Source organism: Callorhinus ursinus, unplaced genomic scaffold (assembly GCF_003265705.2).
Source record: "Callorhinus ursinus isolate GAN/ISIS: 27379988/994484 unplaced genomic scaffold, GSC_fseal_2.0 scaffold124, whole genome shotgun sequence".
In the NCBI taxonomy this organism is placed as follows: domain Eukaryota; kingdom Metazoa; phylum Chordata; class Mammalia; order Carnivora; family Otariidae; genus Callorhinus; species Callorhinus ursinus.
The window spans coordinates 803,390-822,234 of NW_027397186.1; the positions used below are offsets into that span (position 1 = coordinate 803,390).

Genomic DNA, 18,845 nt, shown 5'->3' on the forward strand with positions numbered 1-18,845 from the left:
TATCCATAAGTTTCAAATCACAAAACATCAAAATTTTGCTCACTACTTGGCTATGTAAATGAATAAGTTGATACCACATATTTATGGAGCAATGCCAATGATAAATTAAATTGATAAACTGAGCATACTGGTGAGATTTTGAATTTCCCTTTAAAATCTTTAGTAAATATTATAGTTTGTTGGCAATATAATTTATTACCAAAGGTAAGTTTCTGTTGAAGAAAAAATATAACACATCCAGTTCCCAACACTAACAAAAATTAATTATACACCACGTAGAAAAAATATGGAAAGAAGTTAAATTTAAAAGAGGTTAACTCTGGGAAATGGGGCTAGAAAAGGAACAAAGGGAGAAACTTTAACATTTTATTCTTTATAGTTATCTTGTTTTAATTTTTGCAAAACATGTAAAACTTTCTATTTAAAAATTTTAAAGATATTTATTTTATTAAGATTTATTTATTTTAGAGAGGGAAAGAGTGTATGAGCAGGGGGAGGGGCACAGGGAGAGGGAGAGACAGAAAGAATCCTCAAGCAGACTCCCCACTGAGTATGGAGCCCAATGCAGGGGGCTCAATCCCAGGACCCTGAGATCATGACCTGAGCCAAAATCATGAACCAGCCACTTAACTGACTGCACCACCCAGGCACACCTAAAGATACTCATTTTAAAAGTTATGTCAGATATCTTCAACTAAGCTTTATTTTCAGTATCACTGTATGCACTAAAAAGGCTTTCTTAAAAAACTGCCTGTCCAAGATAATAACTATAATTAACATCACTAATCATCAGGGCAATGCAAATTAAAACCACAATGATGTATCACTTTACACCTGTGAGAATGGCTAAAATCAAAAACACAAAAATTAACAAGTGTTGGTGAAAATGTGGAGAAAAAGGAACCCTCATACACTGTTGAGAATGCAACATTGGTGCAGCCACTGTGGAAACCAGTATGGAGCTTCCTCAAAACTTAAAAATAGAATTATCATATGATCTAGTAATTCCACTACTGGGTATTTACCCAAAGAAAATGAAAACACTATGTTTATTGCACCCCTATGTTTATTGCAGCCTTATTTACAATAGCCAAGATGTAGAAGCAACCCAAGTGTCTATCCATAGACAAATGGATAAAGAAGATGTGATGTGTACACACACACACACACACACACACACACACACACACACACACACTGGAATATTACTCAGCCATAAAAAATGAAATCTTGCCATTTGCTACAACATGGATGGATCTAGAGGGCAGAATGCTAACTTAAGTCAGTCAGAGAAAAGACAAATACCATAGCATTTTACTCATATATGGAATTTAAGAAACAAAACAAATGAACAAAGTAAAAAAGAGGCAAACCCAAAAAGCAGATTCTTAAATACAGATCAAAACCTGGTGGTTTCCAGAGGGGAGGTGGCTAGGTGAAGTGGTGAAATAGATAAAAGCATTAAGAGTACACTTACCTTGAGAGACTATGGACTCTGAGAAACAGAGGGTTCTAGAGGGGAGGGGGGTGGGGGGATGGGTTAGCCTGCTGATGGGTATTAAAGAGGGCACCTACTGAATGGAGCACTGGGTTTTATATGCAAACCATGAATCATGGAAAACTACATCAAAAACTAATGATGTAATGTATGGTGATTAACATAACAATAAAAAGCCAAAAAAACATAACAAAACAAAGAGTACACTTATCTTGATGAGCACTGAAAAACAATTGTTGAATCATTATATAATACATCTGCAACTAATATAATACTATATGTTAATTATAGTTTAATAAAAAGAAAGAATAACTGTAATTAGGAACATGTCAGAAATGCCTTGACAAACACTTAAAAATTTATCACTATAATATATCGATAGTATCCCCTCGGAATTATTTTTTTGGATTGTTTTAGAATATATGATTTATCTTTGACTCTAAAATCAGCAAGGTAAAGAAGTTAAAATGTATTTCAGGACTTCCCTTGTTTCAGAATTAACTATTATATGCAATTTGAGCATACTGGTAAGATTTTGAATTTCCCTTTAAAATCCTTAAATAGTAAATATTATAATTCGTTAGCAATATAACTTATTACCAAAGGAAAGCTTCCTTTAAGAAGACAAAAGGAAACTACTAATTTAGAGGTTCAATAATTCCTAAAATATAACACTCATTTCTCTCTTAAATCAATCTTTAATTCCAGATTTCCCCAGGTCTAAATACTCAGTGTTTGAAACTCAATTGTTTCCCAACTCAAGTTGGGAAATACCAAGGACGGGTATTTTTTTTTTTTTATTTTTTATTATTTATTTATTTATTTATTTATTTATTTATTTATTTATTTATTTATTATGTTATATTAATCACCATACATTACATCATTAGTTTTTGATGTAGTGTTCCATGATTCATTATTTGCGTATAACACCCAGTGCTCCATTGAAAAAAAAAAAAGGATGAGTATTTTAACCCAGCCTTTCATTACTGATACTCCACATCATTTCCAGGAAGCCCATGAAGTTACTGGCACCACTGTAACTTTTTCTTTAGAATGGTATTGCCTAGACTTATTGCCTTTGACTCATTTCCTCAAACAAGTTCTTGTTTTTTTTTCTTTACTAAATGGCACAATATTTCAGGCTCAAAATCTCAGCCATTCTTCTCCCCAGAAAATCACTATTTCATGTCAATTCTAGCTTATAATGTCATTTCATATCCATCTCTTCCTTTTCACTTTCCATAACACCACTCTAGTTCAGGCCATCAGTGCCTTTAGGCATCATTTAGCTTTATGATCTTTATTGAAGTTAGTTTCAAAGTACTATGGTAGACATTTTGGAAAGAGATAAGGAAAAAGAATGAGCATCTATTGAAGGCCTTCTATGTGTCAAACAAAACAACAGCTTACCCCTTTAGTCCTTAAAACAAATCTGCAAGGTAAGTGGCATTTCACATATTCTGAAGATTAGAAAATAGGGATTCGGTACAATCAAAATTACTTGTCACATGTGTTATTTGGTGGAGCTAAAACTTAAACTTTGTTTTATCTCTACTTTTTTCATTATATACATAACTGTCCCACGTTAGAAATGATGAATTCATAATCTCAAGGAATTTACAATTTAGTAATTTTAGTAAGTGTATAGAAAAAACGATGATCCCAAAATCAAATGTCATAAGTGATAAAAGACACAAGGTACAATGTGTTCCTGCTGAGGAGTCTGAGAAAAGCTTTCTAGAGAACAGGTTTTGAACTAAGATTTAAAACATGTGTAAAATTCAGATAAAAAAGTGGAATAAACATATTTGGGGAGAGGCAGTATATGAAGGACGATAATTGAAAGGTTGGAATGAGGCCAAATCATAGCTGTCTTCACTAGGGCATTTGGATTGAATTCTGCATTCAAAAAAGGGAAAAGAAGTAGCTCAAAATGGGGATAGAAGTTAGGAATCAATTGCAGGCAAGAGGTCATTGAGGCTTGAACCAAAGGAGGGGCAGCAGGCACAGAAAAGAAGGAATGGATATAAGAGATGTAACTATCAAAACCAGGGGGCATTAAATCCGGAGCTTAGAATTTGCTACAAACATGATAAGCTTTTAGATCTATCACATTTAAGCTTACACAATGTTATTCCTGATGCAAAAAGTGGAACTTTGACTTTAAATCAAATAAATTCACTTACAACTACTTGTCAATGGGATATTCTTTGTGATTATAATATAATGAATGTGCTGATGTTCTGACTTCAGTGAATCAAAAACTAAAATATACAAAAATCTGTAATTAAAAAAGAAGATACTGGAATGATGATGCACATTAAAATGTACTTAGGAGGATTGACCCTAACTTTCTTTAAATAGCATGCTTTCCTAATCAAATATGATTAAATCTACGTTCAAAATTTCAGATAAAAAAGTTCATGTAAAAATTATTCTCAATTAGGTATCATATCAAATTCACATGCAGTTTTTCAAAATCATACATGCTGAACTAAAAATCTCTGTGGGTGGTCCAATCCAACCACAAGTGATTCTGATAATCAACCATGTTGGGAATCACTGCCCTACAGGACAGGCTCAGATCCTTACACATAACGGCTGTCCAATATCTATTTGGTGACTAAGCTGATTGATATACAGGTTTTGTCATCTATGATACTTATCAAGCTAACTGTGCTTTAGTCTAACCTGAAATGATTTTTGAAAAAAAGGAAAAAAGAGAAAGAAAAAAAGTATTCCTTGACACTACCTCAAATCTATATAAATCTCCAGAGTTGAAGCCCAAGAATCTGTATTGTTAAATAGGGTCCCCAAGTAATCTCTTCAACAGTCTACCTAGTGATGCTAGTTCAACCTTTCACAAAGGTAGTTCTCAACCTTGGCTGCACATTGAAGTCACTAGGTTATTTTTAAAACATACCAATACCCAGACTCCACCCCAGACCAATTAACCAGAATCTTGGGAGTGGGTCCCCATCATAGTTTCTTGTTTGTTTGTTTTGTTTTTAAAAGCTTCTCAGGTCATCTGTTGCTGAATCTGTTGAACTGAAAATGTTTTCCTGGAGTAGGGGGGTCTCAAACTTTAGTGTGCATCAGAATAACCTGGAAACTTGTTAAAAGATTAATTAATTATTGGGTCCCATTCCCAGAACTTCTTATTCAGTAGTTCTGGGGTGGCGGACCAAGAACGTACAATTTTTTACAAGTTCCCTGGTGATGCTGATGCATCGCTGTTCAGTCTCATACTGTCTCAGAGCTTCCACTGGTCCTAGTTCTATTCCTCAAAGTCATTGTGAATATAATCCCTCTCCTAAAATGGCAATCCTCAAATATTTTAAGAGAATCGTTACATCTTTATTGCCCCTCCCACCCTAGCTTTTTTGTGAACTGATCCCAGTTCTGTCATGCAGTACGATTTCTAGTCCTCTCACTAGTTTACCTAAATCCCTGCCATTCATAAAGTGTAACATAAGCACAATCACCCTAATGGGGTCACAATAACAACCAGCTAGTAAAATGAGATCAACTCATTTTTTATTGTAGTAAAAATGTGTAATATAAAATTTACCACCCTAACCATTTTTAAATGTACAGTTCAGTAGTGTTAAGTACATTCACCTCTTTGTTTTGAATATTTCCCTTCTATTAATATAGCCCAAGATAGCTTCACTATTTTTTGGGGGGGCACATCATACTATTGACTCATGCTAGGCTAACTTTTGACTAAAATACAACCTTCTTTTTTTTTTAAGATTTTATTTATTTATTTGAGAGAGAGAGAATAAGAGATAGAGAGCACGAGAGGGAAGAGAGTCAGAGGGAGAAGCAGACTCCCCGCCAAGCAGGGAGCCCGATGTGGGACTCGATCCCAGGACTCCAGGATCATGACCTGAGCTGAAGGCAGTCGCTTAACCAACTGAGCCACCCAGACGCCCTCTAAAATACAACCTTCTTTTTCACCTGGAGCCAAAGTCTGCGCTCCAGGACATAGTTATATAGATAGAAATGTTTATGGCTCCCCAAAAGACCCAATATACACTTGTATTTGTCTCATTTAAGTTCTCCTTTGTTAGATTCTACCAATAATTCTGGCCTTTCAAGATTTTTTAGATCCTGAATCTGTAGACAGGCGGCTTGTGGAAGCTGGCTTTTTACTGAGAACAATCATACATGATGGAGTATTGTTTTTCAGAGGGCACCCCACACTGCCAAATTTTCTTCAAACTGCATTTCCCCTAAATTTGACCTGAATGTAATGATCGCTACTTTCTAAAGGTTATACCTGAGGCTTGGAAAGGTCAAGCAATTTGTCTAAAGTTACATAGTTAGTAAGTGCCTAAGTCTGCCCAAGATTTCCGAGAGCTAGTTCTTAAAAAGGCCAAAGTCTTGAATGAGAAACTTCCTCTCTAGGTTTGGCATATATAAGAAATATATGCCTGATTCACAAGAGATGCTAAAAAATGTTCCTTTAGACCCTACTATACCCCCATCCCCACTATCTGAGACATGATTTTTGTACTCCCAGAAGTAAATGGCCTATTGCCAATTCTGAAAGTGGGAGAGAAAATTGGTGATATATAGTGCGTTTTCCAGCCTGTCTCAGGGGGAAGACCTAGAGAGCAGAAGAACTTCAGGGAATAGATGTTAAATTAGGAGTCATGTGAGTAAATGATGTTGGCTGTGAGGAAGATGGCTGGAACAGGAACTAATGTTTATTGTGGACTCACTATATGCCAGGAACGAAAATAAGTGTGCTCACAAAGAACTGGGGCTTTGGAACTGGTTCCGGTAGGAATGAATAGCTGAAGAAACTTGGCAATTTGTTTCTTCCTCTTTTTCCTTTTCTTCTTTATACTCTCTTCACATCTTTTCTCTTTATAAACTGGTTAGAATTTGAAACAAATGTATTTTTATTGGTTGGTTGTTAATATGAGCTCACACTGATTCTTAATTCCAAAAGCAGTCAAGAGTTGTAAAAGCACTAGAATGAGAGACTGCATTAACCTTTACCCTGCTATTAACTAGCTATATGACTAAGAACATAATACATTCTTTCATATTTCCATTTCTAAAGTTTCTTTGTACTTGACCATACATGGATTGATAGTTATCAATAAGAAAAGGTTGTATTTTAGATAGAAATACATAGAGAAGCAAAATTTTGGTGGGGTACTTACAAAGGATCCAAATATCTTAGCTCCTTCCAAATAATAAGTCTATCAGGAAACACAAAAGATGATTTGAACTTTTAAGCAGCTATACAGTCGTACAGACTTTAGGGCCTAAAAATTCAAAAGGTCCCAATATTTCTTCCCCTACTCCTCCATTATCTGCATTTCCTTATCTATGTCCTAACCCTAAAATTGGTTCTCTCCAAGGTATTTCTTTGCAAAAACATACACAGCATTTCTATTACTAAATATAATGTTTTGGTCATTATAGCTAGTGTCAACAATTTTTTTTTGCAAATTAGGGTATTATTTTAGTTATAATTTAGGTATAAGTGGCTGAGTTTTCTTTTCCAACAATGAATACACCAAATTCATGGCAGATGGTCCTGCATCTTCCAATCTAATTTAATTAGAAGTTAGGAGTGCTAGGGTTAAAAATATAAGATTACACATTAGAATATCAAATGACAAAATAATAAATGACAAATAAATAGATAAATGATAAATAAATAAATAAAAATAAGTAAGTGTGACTTCATCCCTCACCTGCAGCAAATAAAGTTCTTTGAACATGGGAAGGTAAATATCTCCCAGTCGATCTTAAGACGTTGCTTTAATATTCCTAGCATAATAGCATAGTACTTTTCAACTGTTCTTCATTCTCTGACATATTTGAATTTTATATGCCATCATAAACTTGGAAAAGAGATATGGATAGGGGAGCAAGATTTTATACTCAGAATCAAAGCCCATCTTAGTGTAGCTTGATAGCGAGATCTTAGTGATACAATGGTGTCCTCTCAAATAAGGACTGGGATATACTGTCTTTGAAACATACAGGAGTTTCTCACGTTGATAACATTTCTTTGCATTTTAACCTAAAAAAAGCAATGGGAAATAAGAAAGCACTATCAAAAACTAGATTCAAATTGTCAGAGACCTAAGGCTGATAATGGAGTTACAGCTTAAAGGATATGGAACAGATGAAATAAAACCATGTTTATTGCATGGTCCTGTTTACATTCAGAGTATTAAGAGTAAAACTGCTTTGCAATGCTGTCCTCTGTGGTCACAATAAACAGTACACTTTTACTGCCAACTGTTAACAAGTTAAGCATAACTTTTAAGTATTTTATTTTCTAGATATTAGACACATCAGAAAGTTCTTTAGGTTGGAGAAATATGGTCATATAACAAAACTATGACCTACAGGTACAGAGTTCCAATTTGGGACAATGAAAAATTTCTGGAGATGGATAGTGGTGAAGGTTGCTTAACAATGTGGATGTACTTAATGCCACTGAGTTGCACACTTAAAAATGCTTAAAATGGCAGTTTTATGTTATGTATATTTGGCTACAATAAGAAATGTAATAAAATACTGAAAAAAGTTAAAATAAAAGACAAAAGCAACTTCTTCTCCCTCAACCACAGCATGAAGGGCAGGCAGTTCCCCTGCAGTCAACTTATCACCCAGAGGAAAATGCATGAGCAAGTAATAAACCTTTGTTTTGCTATTATCACATAAGTGATCCTCTCTTGAATAACAATTATAAGGGTTAATTTTCATAAGGGTTATTTTAAATGAAAGAGTGGTTTTTTGACAAACCATAAATGGGATCTGATAAGAAAGTTCATGTATTTGGTGCTCCTACAATTTGACTATATTTTTGTGTGGCCTTAGCCGTTGGTGAGAGAAAGAATCAACTAATTTTCTATTAATGAAAGTTTTTAGTCTTTTTTAAAATTTTATTTATTTACTAGTCAGAGAGAGAGAGCACAAGCAGGGGGGAGCAGCAGGCAGAGGGAGAAGCAGGCTCCCCACTGAGCAAGGAGCCCGATGCAGGATTCAATCCCAGGACCCTAGGATCATGACCTGACCGAAGGCAGAAGCTTCACCGACTGAACCACCCAGGTGTCCCAAGTGTTTAGTCTTTTTCTTTCTTTCCTACAGGAGTGTTTACATGACTTGAGAAAGCAAAGCTTTCATAATAATTTGGAATGGGGGAAAAATTATGACCTACAGCACTGGGTAGTAGGAAAAAAGAATAAGCTTTTGAGTTGGTCAAACAGATTCAAATCCTCTCTCTACCTCTATTATACCCTTGAGCAAATTATTTAACCACTCTGAGCCAGTTTTTTTTTTAATCTAAAAAGTACAGAAACACAATGTCTCTCCCAGAACATGGTGACTATTAAATGAAACAAAATTAAAAAAAATGTTTAACACACGTTATCACTTGATAAAGTATGCTTGTTTACTAATTCAGTAGCTGAAAGTTTTACTTAGTATTATATATAATAAAACTTTTTATCAGATCAGAGTAATTTTAGAGATCATTTAGTCCAATGTTTCTGAATCTTAGCACTATTGTCACTTTGGGCCAGATAATTCATTGTTGTGAGGGGCTATTCTATGCATGGTAAGACATTTAGCAGCACTCTACCAGCTAGAAGTTGGCAGCACTCCCCAGTTGTGACAAACAAAAATATCTCCAAACATTGACACATGTCCCTTGTGGGGCAAAACTGCTTCTAGTTTATAGCTGATTTAGTCTAATGTTCTCATTTCAAAATAAGGAAGCAAGCCCAAAGAGGTCATAGGAAACAAAGGATTGGGGAAGTTAAAATATATGATTCCAGATTCATTTGGATTTGCCATTTATAAATGGTGGATTTGGACTATGAAAAAGTTCCAGAAGTCTGAGGAGAGGCATTAGTAATAGCTGAGGGATGTTCTTAAGTAAGTGAAATACAAATGTGAGTACAAATAATTAACATTCTGTGGATTAGAATCCCTTATGTTGATATAAAAATATTCAATTCAGCTTGTTCAAGTATCTGCCTTTGATGATATAAAAAGCAAAGGGGATTCGCTTCTCAGAAACTCATTTTTAGAGACCTTTGTTGGATTGTACCTCCTCCAAATAGCTGCATTATTATGCTAAAGTAAAATACCGTTAACTTCTGTATCCAAAAATGCAATTGAGTGTGAAATCCAAATCCTATTTGAAACTTTCTTCTAGTACTACTAGGTAACACCAGACAATTTAGGATAAAAGATTTTTGTAATAAAAGAAAAACATTTATGGCATGAGTCAGAAAAAAAATAATGAATCTATGCCCACAATTTGGTCCACTCTCACTAATGAAATTAAAAACCATACAGGATCTGGGGTGCCTGCATGTCTCAGTCAGTTAAGCGTCTGACTCTTGATTTTGGCTCAGGTCATGATCTCAGGGTCCTGAGATCGAACCCTGTGTTGGGCTCTGCACTGGGCAGGGTTACCTCCTTAAGATTCTCTCCCTCACTCTCCCTCTACCCCCCTCCCCAGGCACCATACATGCACAGGCTCTCTCTCTCTCAAAAACAAACCCCCAAAAAACAACCATACAGGATCTCTGAGGAAAGGAAGATTGTAACATCCCTTCAGTTCTAAGTATGAGAACTTTCTCTGTTCACTCCAATTAAATGTTCTTCGGTTATCTTGATAAGAAGTTTAAGCTTATTCAAAGTAGATGATTCTGTATATAAATGGCTATAATTAACAAAATGAATCTGACTTCTATTTGTTGCATGACAATTAGATTTAGTTGTACAAAAGACCAAATTTCTTCAAGACAACCCATCAGATGTTTATAGCAATAACTAGCTATTAACTGTTTTAATGCTTTGTTGAAGTGGGAATTTCAGTCCAACTGATCTTGATGCAAAAAAAAAAATAGCATTGTAAAAAAAACTCTTTGCATCCTATTTTAATGAAGTGACAAGAATGGAGCAAACCTCAGAAGAGTTGGCTGCAATCATATAAACATAAATCTCACTCTTAGTCATAGATTTAAAGTCAGGTTAATATAAAGTCAAGTTAATAAACCAGTCACAGATATAAAGTCAGGTTAATATAAAGTCAATAAACCAGAAAAACCATCATCTTAATTCTGCAAAGAGTATATGTGCTATATTCTCCATGATTACACCTTTTGAGATAGCCTCCCTCAAACATTTTGATTTAAAAGGATTTTTTAATAGCTGACTTGACCTTTGCAATTTTCTAATGGCATCATATAAAGGAAAGAAAAATAGAGCTCAACACTAAATTATAGTGGAAAATGGATCATGTTAACCTTGCCAAGGTGTTTTAACTCTTTTTGCCCCCTAAATGTCACAACCCATTTAAGGAATTTTCAGAAATATTATTTTTCCAGAAATGCAGATTTGTACCTGTGACCGTTATGAACACTCAGTTATAATGCTATCTAGTATCCTTACTTTCTCAGTTTATAAAATTAGTACCTGACCTATAAGTTTGGCAAGTTTTGGTTATTTTACACAGATTGTTACAAAAAAATATAATAAAGGCTTTCCTATAGCATATTAACAATTCCAAAATAAAATGTAATTAATAAAATAACTGGGAATACTAGTTATATGTTTAATATTTACTTTGTCTTTATTTAAACTAAGTCCCTGACCTTCATAATATAAGTACTCTGTGGCTAGTTAGCTCTGGAGTCCTGTCTGCTTGTGAAGTTATAAAATGAATTCAAGTACTGTGTATATCCATTAATTTACTTGATCCCATACCTACTTGGTGTCAGAAAGCCACCATGCCATTCATTCCAACAGATTAGTAAATGTGAATGGATCTACAAGACTGGTTTCAGGTGGAAAAAAATCAAAGTTCATACCCTAACAGATATGTGATGAATATAGGAAGGGGCATGCTTAGTCAATATTATCACATATTGACACCTAATTAAAGACAGAGGGTCAGAAACTAACCAGTGGTCATTAACCTCTCTCCAGACATCCCCACCCCGCCAAATGTAAAGAATTAAAAATAAATTCTAACAGTTTGCTAATTATTCCTTCTTAGATACCACATTTATAATATAATGTGTTTTAGTGTGCCTGTAGTATATAAGACACCATGGGTAGAATACAGGTTTATAATAAACAATGAGGCAGTCCTGATAGTTTTAAGAGTTTGACAAGTGATATTTAAAATTGTATTTTTCCCAGTTATTTATTTGTTCATTTTATAATTTTACTACCAAGCACTACTATTGAGCTCTTTAATATAGCTGTGTCTAATTCATCTATATCCTCATCACTGAGCATAGTGCCTGGCACACACACATACAGGTGTTCAATAAATGATTTCTGAGTAAATGAAGGAAAGGCCATTAACTAGGTTTTCTTATGGTGGACTTGAAACTTTACCGAATAATATGGAGACAAAGGTAATTGTTAGGTAATTGCTATGCAAATGGATAATTAACTAAATAAAAAGCCAGCGTGTCCTCCAATCTAAAACAGAATCCCCTTAATTTATTTTTCTTAAAAAGAAGAGGTAAATAAAAGGGATTTGTTTTTGTTCTGATTTTTACTATGATTACACTGGAACATTAATACTGGGTGAAAATTCATTTTTGAGCCATTAAACATTTTTGAAAATGTTACTGAATGAAATACGAAGTGTCCTACAAAATCTCATGACTCTCCTTTCCATGAATTCTGGGTAGGTATGTGTTTTGTCATATGTCCATTTATATGGCATTTCTTTTGTTTGTTGTTTTGTTTTTATTACCCAATTTCCCATTTGTAACCTCAAAAGCTTCTAATCTCCCCTGCTTGCCAATTTCTAATCTCCACTGACATCTGCTCATTACCAACCCTAAGAAAGATGTTGGCTATAGTTGAAAATAGTTCAGCAAATACTTGATCAAACCACTTTTAATGGTCCTATCTGGAGTGGACTTGGAATAACTGGAATCTTGACAATTCTTTGTCACTATTTAGACCAATTTCCTAACCAGGGCTTAAAAAACAAACAAGCAAAAGATACTGGCACACCATCAAGCAATATTTTTCTCTCTTCTCCTTTATCTACTATCATACAACTGGCAATCATTTATAGTCTTTATAAATATCTAAACAAAAATATTTTTCTGACCTAATAATGTTTTGGACAGTGTACTATATATCACATATTTATCTGTTGTTAGGTGGAAAGGTAAGAGAGTTTTGGTTTGGAGTGAACAGTTAACGAAGGATATTTACCTAAAATGAAATGGTAAGAGATCATTTTTAGGTAGCAATTATATTTGGTTTTTCATATCCTAGTAAATGGTCTCAACACTAACAACACAGATTTCATCACTCACTGAATGTCAAATGATAACTATGGTCAAAGTTTCTCATGGTTTATGAATTACTGTCCTAATGCACAGCCACGGAAATGCCATTGAGAGTATCAATGCAGAACTGCAAAATCATGGTTCATACTTTCAAATTTGAAATCAACCTTGGAGTACGGCTGGTCCAATACCTCTATTTCAGAAATGTCAAAACCCAAATCCAAGAAGTCTGTGATCTGTTCAGGGTCACAAAATCTAGCAGATAAACAACAGAACCTAAGTTCACTGCACCAGACTCCTCTGCTAGAGCTCTCCTCATTTTGCCAGCTAGTAATAGTATATACAGGGTATTGCTGCTACTTTATGAATTTCTATCTCTTAAAGCCTTCAATACCTACATAAATTCAAAGATACTATAACCAAGCCAGTCACAGAGACAGGCAAAAAGCCATTTGCTCCATGAGATACCCATGAGATACTGGTCCTAAAACTTACTGTGGAAAGGCCACGACAGCGAGATTGAACTGTGATCTCGACCACCTCTAAAATCTGTTCTCTCCTTTCTAGTTATACATAGTTTGGTATAAAAACAAAAAATTCCAGATTTCATATTTTCATCCTGAAACAACTGTACAAATCCAGGCTGACTAAAGACACTACAGTCTTTCAAAGGTTGCCTTCAGTAAGAGAGCTAATAAATAAAAAGACATCACCATATCACAGTGTATTTCTAACTTCCATATTTAGTAAGTGGCATTTATGTAATGTGCCTATGACCAATATTGTAAAGGATTTTTTTTTTTACTGCTTTGCCATTCCTCCAAAGTGAAAGGTGTGAAAAGTTATGAAATAGCACAGAGGGATGTACCATTTAAGAATGTGAAGAGAAAATCATTTTTATGGGGTAATTTTAATGGGGTGTTCTCCTAAGAAAAAGGAACTTAAATTATTCTACTCCATTTTAGTGTCCACGTCTTTCACTTTGGAGGCAAGTTAGCAACATAAGGTAACACACAAATACTGAAAATTAATTACGAAATTGACGATGGCAAAATGCTTTACTGAACTCTTCTGTAGTGGAATCGGTCTCAACAATCTAAGAGGCATTTCCAAACACTGCTTTAAAACACATTTCAATGGCAAATTTTACAGTTTGCTATTAGTAGGCTGTTTACTAGTATATAGTATTCTGTGTGAACTAGAAACCACTTATTACTGAAATCGTCAAGAAATATCTTCTCTATGTTAGGAGTAGTATGTGTTGGTAGGTACAACAGCACTTATTAAAATCAAAATCATCTCAAAGATGGGCCCCTAAACCTTGCTCTACAAGGTCACACCCTCAAATAGCCAAAGAAAACTCTCCAAAGTGATTTCTGAAATCTGTGCTTCTACCACACTCTCTTCTTTTATTCTTTTCCTTGTACAACCCCCTCCACCAGACCCTATGATCCTAAAATCTAACAGCTCCTACTTTAAAGCTCCAGTATACATTCTAACCTCCCCAAATTCCTAACCTCATCTCTCTTTAAATATCCTACTCCAAGTTTCTACACTGCAGGATGCTGAATTTCACCAAACGGGTGAGATTGTTTCTTGTTTCTTCGGCCTTTTCTATCTCTGCCCCCTTTCTCCGTCAGTTCCCCTTCCCTTTCCCTGACCCTCCAGCTCCACAGCACTTCTACCTTGCCTCCTCTTTTTACCAACTCACACCTCAGCTTCGTAGACCATACTGAGGCACCCTGGCTGGGAGAAAAACTATGTGGTATTTTTCTTCCCTTTAAACTCCTGCCTTGTGAATACCTGCAGCTCCTTTTCCTGGGCACCCCCCATCCTTTTGGGGGGGAGAAGTAGGGAAGCCCCTCTCTGCTTCGGTCCATCTTGCACACTCGGGACTACTACGGCAGGGCGGGGCGGGGCGAGCTTGGCCTTTACTGCGCCACAGCAGGTGGGGGGTGGGGCGGTGGCGAACCGCGCCCAGTCCGATCTCGGACGGGCTGAAGAGAGGCAGCGAAGGAGATGGGGCCGCCCCCACACCCCGGGACGGGAACTCACCTTCTCTGAGGAAAGGGCGGGTGTCTACTTTAAAACTACTGCCCCCCCTCCCCGCCGCCGCCATAGTGGAGCCGCCAAAGCCGCCGCCGCCGTCGCCACAGCCACCGGCAGGCGGGCTGGCAGGGGTGGAGGTGGCGGAGGAGGCAGGCACAATCACTGCCGCCGCCACCGCCGCCGCCGCGCAGGCGGTGTAGGAGGAGGAGGCGGCAGAGACGGTAGCTTCCTGAGGGGAAGACTCCGCCGCCAGCGGTGCGACTGTGCTCGGCGCCGCCGCCATCGCAGCGAAGCGCGGACAATTGCACTTGCGCCTCGCTCCCGTTAAGCCCTTTTAGCCCCGCCTCCCGTTTAGCCCCGCCCCTTCGCCCCTCTTTTCCACGCTTCAGCTCGAGCCTCGTTCTCGCTCCTTCTCCCCACCAATAGGAACGCTTTAGACCCGCGGGCTGCCCCTCCCCCTTCTCCCACTGCTTGTCGTCACCCGCTTCCCTTTGGAGGGGAAGCGATGATGGCCAAGGGCAAAGGGCAAAAAGCGCGGGATGTAAAAGCACGTGGGCCTCACACAGTGAGGCATCTTCCTTTGGAGGAGCTGATCTAAAACCAATTTTAGGTTAAAAAGAAATGTCTGGAAACCAACTGATTTCACCCCCCAAATATCTCTTTCTTGTACAGAGAACAGAAATAAACAGAATACTCGGTCATGACTTTCGTCATGGGGCCGTAAACGACTGCTTATATATCCATCTACCTTTTTAATTACAGTAAAAACCTGTGAATCTGGTACCCAACCAAAGAACTAGAATATTACTGATAATTTAAAACTTCTCAACATTTTCCCCCAACTGCCCTAAAGAAACCAATATCCTGATTTATTTTTATTATTTCCAAGCTCTTGTTACCTATATTCTTATCACATACGTGTATGCCTGAACAATGTTTTTTACTTTTGTTTTAAATTTCACAGCATTGTGTATCTTTTTCTAGGTAGCATTTTGAGACGTTTTTCTTTTGCTAAACATTTTGTTTCTAAGATTCATCCATGTAGCTGTAGTTCATTCACTTTTAATGCTGTATAATATCCCATTCATTTCCCTGTTGATGGATATGTGTCCTGGTGCTTCTGTGCAAAGGTTTCTCTTGGGTATGCTCTCCTTCCCAGTCTCATTTCCATTACCCTATTTCAAGTCATCATCTCTTGTCAGAACTATGGCTTCTTACTGGTCTCCTTTCCTCTGATCTCAATCCCTTCCACTGCCCCCACATCACCACTCTTACTTTATGATTCAGCAATATTAAATTAATTACAGATTCCTATGAAGACTGTCATTTCATTATGCAGTATTGTATATATTGTTCTCTCTTCCTGAAATGCCCTTTTCCCCACATTAGGCACATGTCTAATGAGCCCTTATACACCCCTTGAAACCCAGATAATATATCATTTCCTCCAGTAGCCTGTTTTGTCCTACTTAGACTTAATTCCACCCTCCTCTGTGCTGCCCCCATATCCTGTGCATATTAGTATTGTGTACCTTTCTTCTCCATAGCCTGGAAACATTTTGATACAAAAGACAATTTGTTTTATTTTTGAATCCTTCTGCTCCAGCACAGTAAAGTCCTAGAGCCAAAGTCATGAACCAGTGGTTCCTAGGGCTAGGTCCCTAAGTCCCTAGGTCTGGCACACAGATATGTTTTGATTAACAGTAAAATTGTTTATTACTTCCTTGTCAATATTTGAAAGGGTCATTTCATATCAAGAAAAAGTTTCTTAAAAGCATTTGAAAATTTGGCACTGAAATAGCCAATAGGACAAGGTAAGCCTAAAGAGGGAATGTAATTTTATCCCTTCCAAAATTGTGTGTGTGGGGGGGGAGGAAATCCCTCAAAAACATGGCTTCTCAAAATATGAATCACCATCCGCTTGTATAAAAACTATTCAGTCAAAATCTTTGGGGAGTGTACATCACTCAGGATTTAGTCAGCAAAAGAGAAACTGCGCTAGGTATTTTATTTTATTTTTTTATTTATTTTTTTATTATGTTATGTTAGTCACCATACATTACATCATTAGTTTTTGATGTAGTGTTCCATGATTCATTATTTGCGTATAACACCCAGTGCTCCATTCAGAACGTGCCCTCTTTAATACCCATCACCAGGCTAACCCATCCTCCCACACCCCTCCCCTCTAGAACCCTCAGTTTGTTTTTCAGAGTCCATCATCTCTCATGGTTCATCTCCCCCTCCGATTTCTCCCCCTTCATTGTTCCCTTCCTGCTATCTTCTTCTTCTTCTTCTTCTTCTTCTTCTTCTTCTTCTTTTTAACATATAATGTATTATTTGTTTCAGAGGTACAGATCTGTGATTCAACAGTCTTGCACAATTCACAGCACTCACTATAGCACATACCATCACCAATCTCTATCACCCAGCCACCCCACCCACCACCGCTCCAGCAACCCTCAGTTTGTTTCCTGAGATTAAGAATTCCTCATATCAGTGAGGTCATATGATACATGTCTTTCTCTGACTGACTTATTTCCCTCAGCATAACACCCTCCAGTTCCATCCACGTCGTTGAAAATGGCAAGATTTCATTCCTTTTGATGGCTGCATAATATTCCATTGTGTATATATACCACATCTTCTTTATCCATTCGTCTGTCGATGGACATCTTGGCTCTTTCCACAGTTTGGCTATTGTGGACATTGCTGCTATAAACATTGGGGTGCATGTACCCCTTCGGATCCCTACATTTGTATCTTTGGGGTAAATACCCAGTTGCACTAGGTATTTTAAACAGAAAATATTTAATATAGGAAATCTGGTATGTTTAAAAAACCATCAGAAATGTTAGAGGAATAAAACTCAGGACTTTTCCAATTATTGTCAGCTAACACTGGGAAGCCTTTGTACCCCCTTCTATGCACTCCCCTGTATTGCAGAAGCTAGAAGCCTATGAATTACATTTCTCAGATTTCTTGGCCAGCAGGATTCTGAATATGGTTTAGGTCCTACTGATGATATACATTTGTATGACATTTTAAAATAGAATGGGGATAAAAGCCATTCTTTATATGGATTCCAAAAGATATAAAACATGAATTTTTGTGGTGACTTTAGCATTCTCCCACAAGTCTTATACTAAAGGCTCTGGAGGACATGTAAGATTAACAATAGTTTTCTACAGTCCCCTAACCTCTGTGTGGTAGTTATAATTTCCTGTCTTTGGACTATAGCATTCAATAAATATTAAGTTTTTATTGTTATTCTAGTTACTTATCATACAGTTTCATATTAGTTTTAGGTGTACAATATAGTGATTCAACACTTCCTGTGCTCATCACAAGTGTACTCCTTCATCCCCATCACCTATTAAACCCATCTCCCCACCCACCTCCCCTTTGGTAACCATCACTTTCTTCTGTATAGTCAAGAGTCTTTTTCTTGATTTGCCTCTCTCTCTCTTTCTTATTTTTTCCCTTTGCTTGTTTTGTTTTGTGTCTTAAATCCCACATATGAGTGAATTCATATGGTATTTGTCTTTCTCTGAAGGACTTATTTTGCTTAGCATTATACTCTCTAGCTCTATCCATGTCATTGCAAATGGCAAGATTTCATTATTTTTTTATGGCCAAGTATTCCATTGTATATATACTACATATTCTCTATCCATTCCTCCATCAGTGGACACTTGGGGGTCCTCCCATATTTGGATATTGTAAATAATGCTGCTATAAACATAAGGGTGCATGTATCCCTTTAAATTAGTATTCTTGTATCCTTTGGGTAAATACCCAGTAGTGCGATTGCTGGATCATAAGGTAGTTCTATTTTTAACTTTCTGGGGAAACTTCATACTGTTTTCCACAATGTCTGCACCAGTTTGCATTCTCCCCAACAGTGCACCAACAAATATTTATTAAATTATGGAATTAATTCTGCCCTCTTAAGCTCCATGGAAAATTATGTCCCTGCT

The 18,845-nt window shown here is 36.7% G+C and overlaps 1 protein-coding gene across 5 annotated transcripts in view; it reads right to left on the minus strand.

Moving 5' to 3' along the window:
• ZMAT1 (zinc finger matrin-type 1) overlaps positions 1-15,180 on the minus strand; it is a 34,191-nt gene extending 19,011 nt beyond the window's left edge. For all 5 annotated transcript variants that reach the window (XM_073889948.1, XM_073889946.1, XM_073889947.1 and 2 more), the window contains exon 1: positions 14,872-15,180. In XM_073889948.1, the coding sequence (XP_073746049.1) occupies positions 14,872-15,148 (277 nt within the window). In that variant the 5' untranslated portion in view covers positions 15,149-15,180. The remainder of the gene's footprint in view (positions 1-14,871) is intronic.
• Between the last annotated feature and the right edge of the window lie 3,665 nt (positions 15,181-18,845).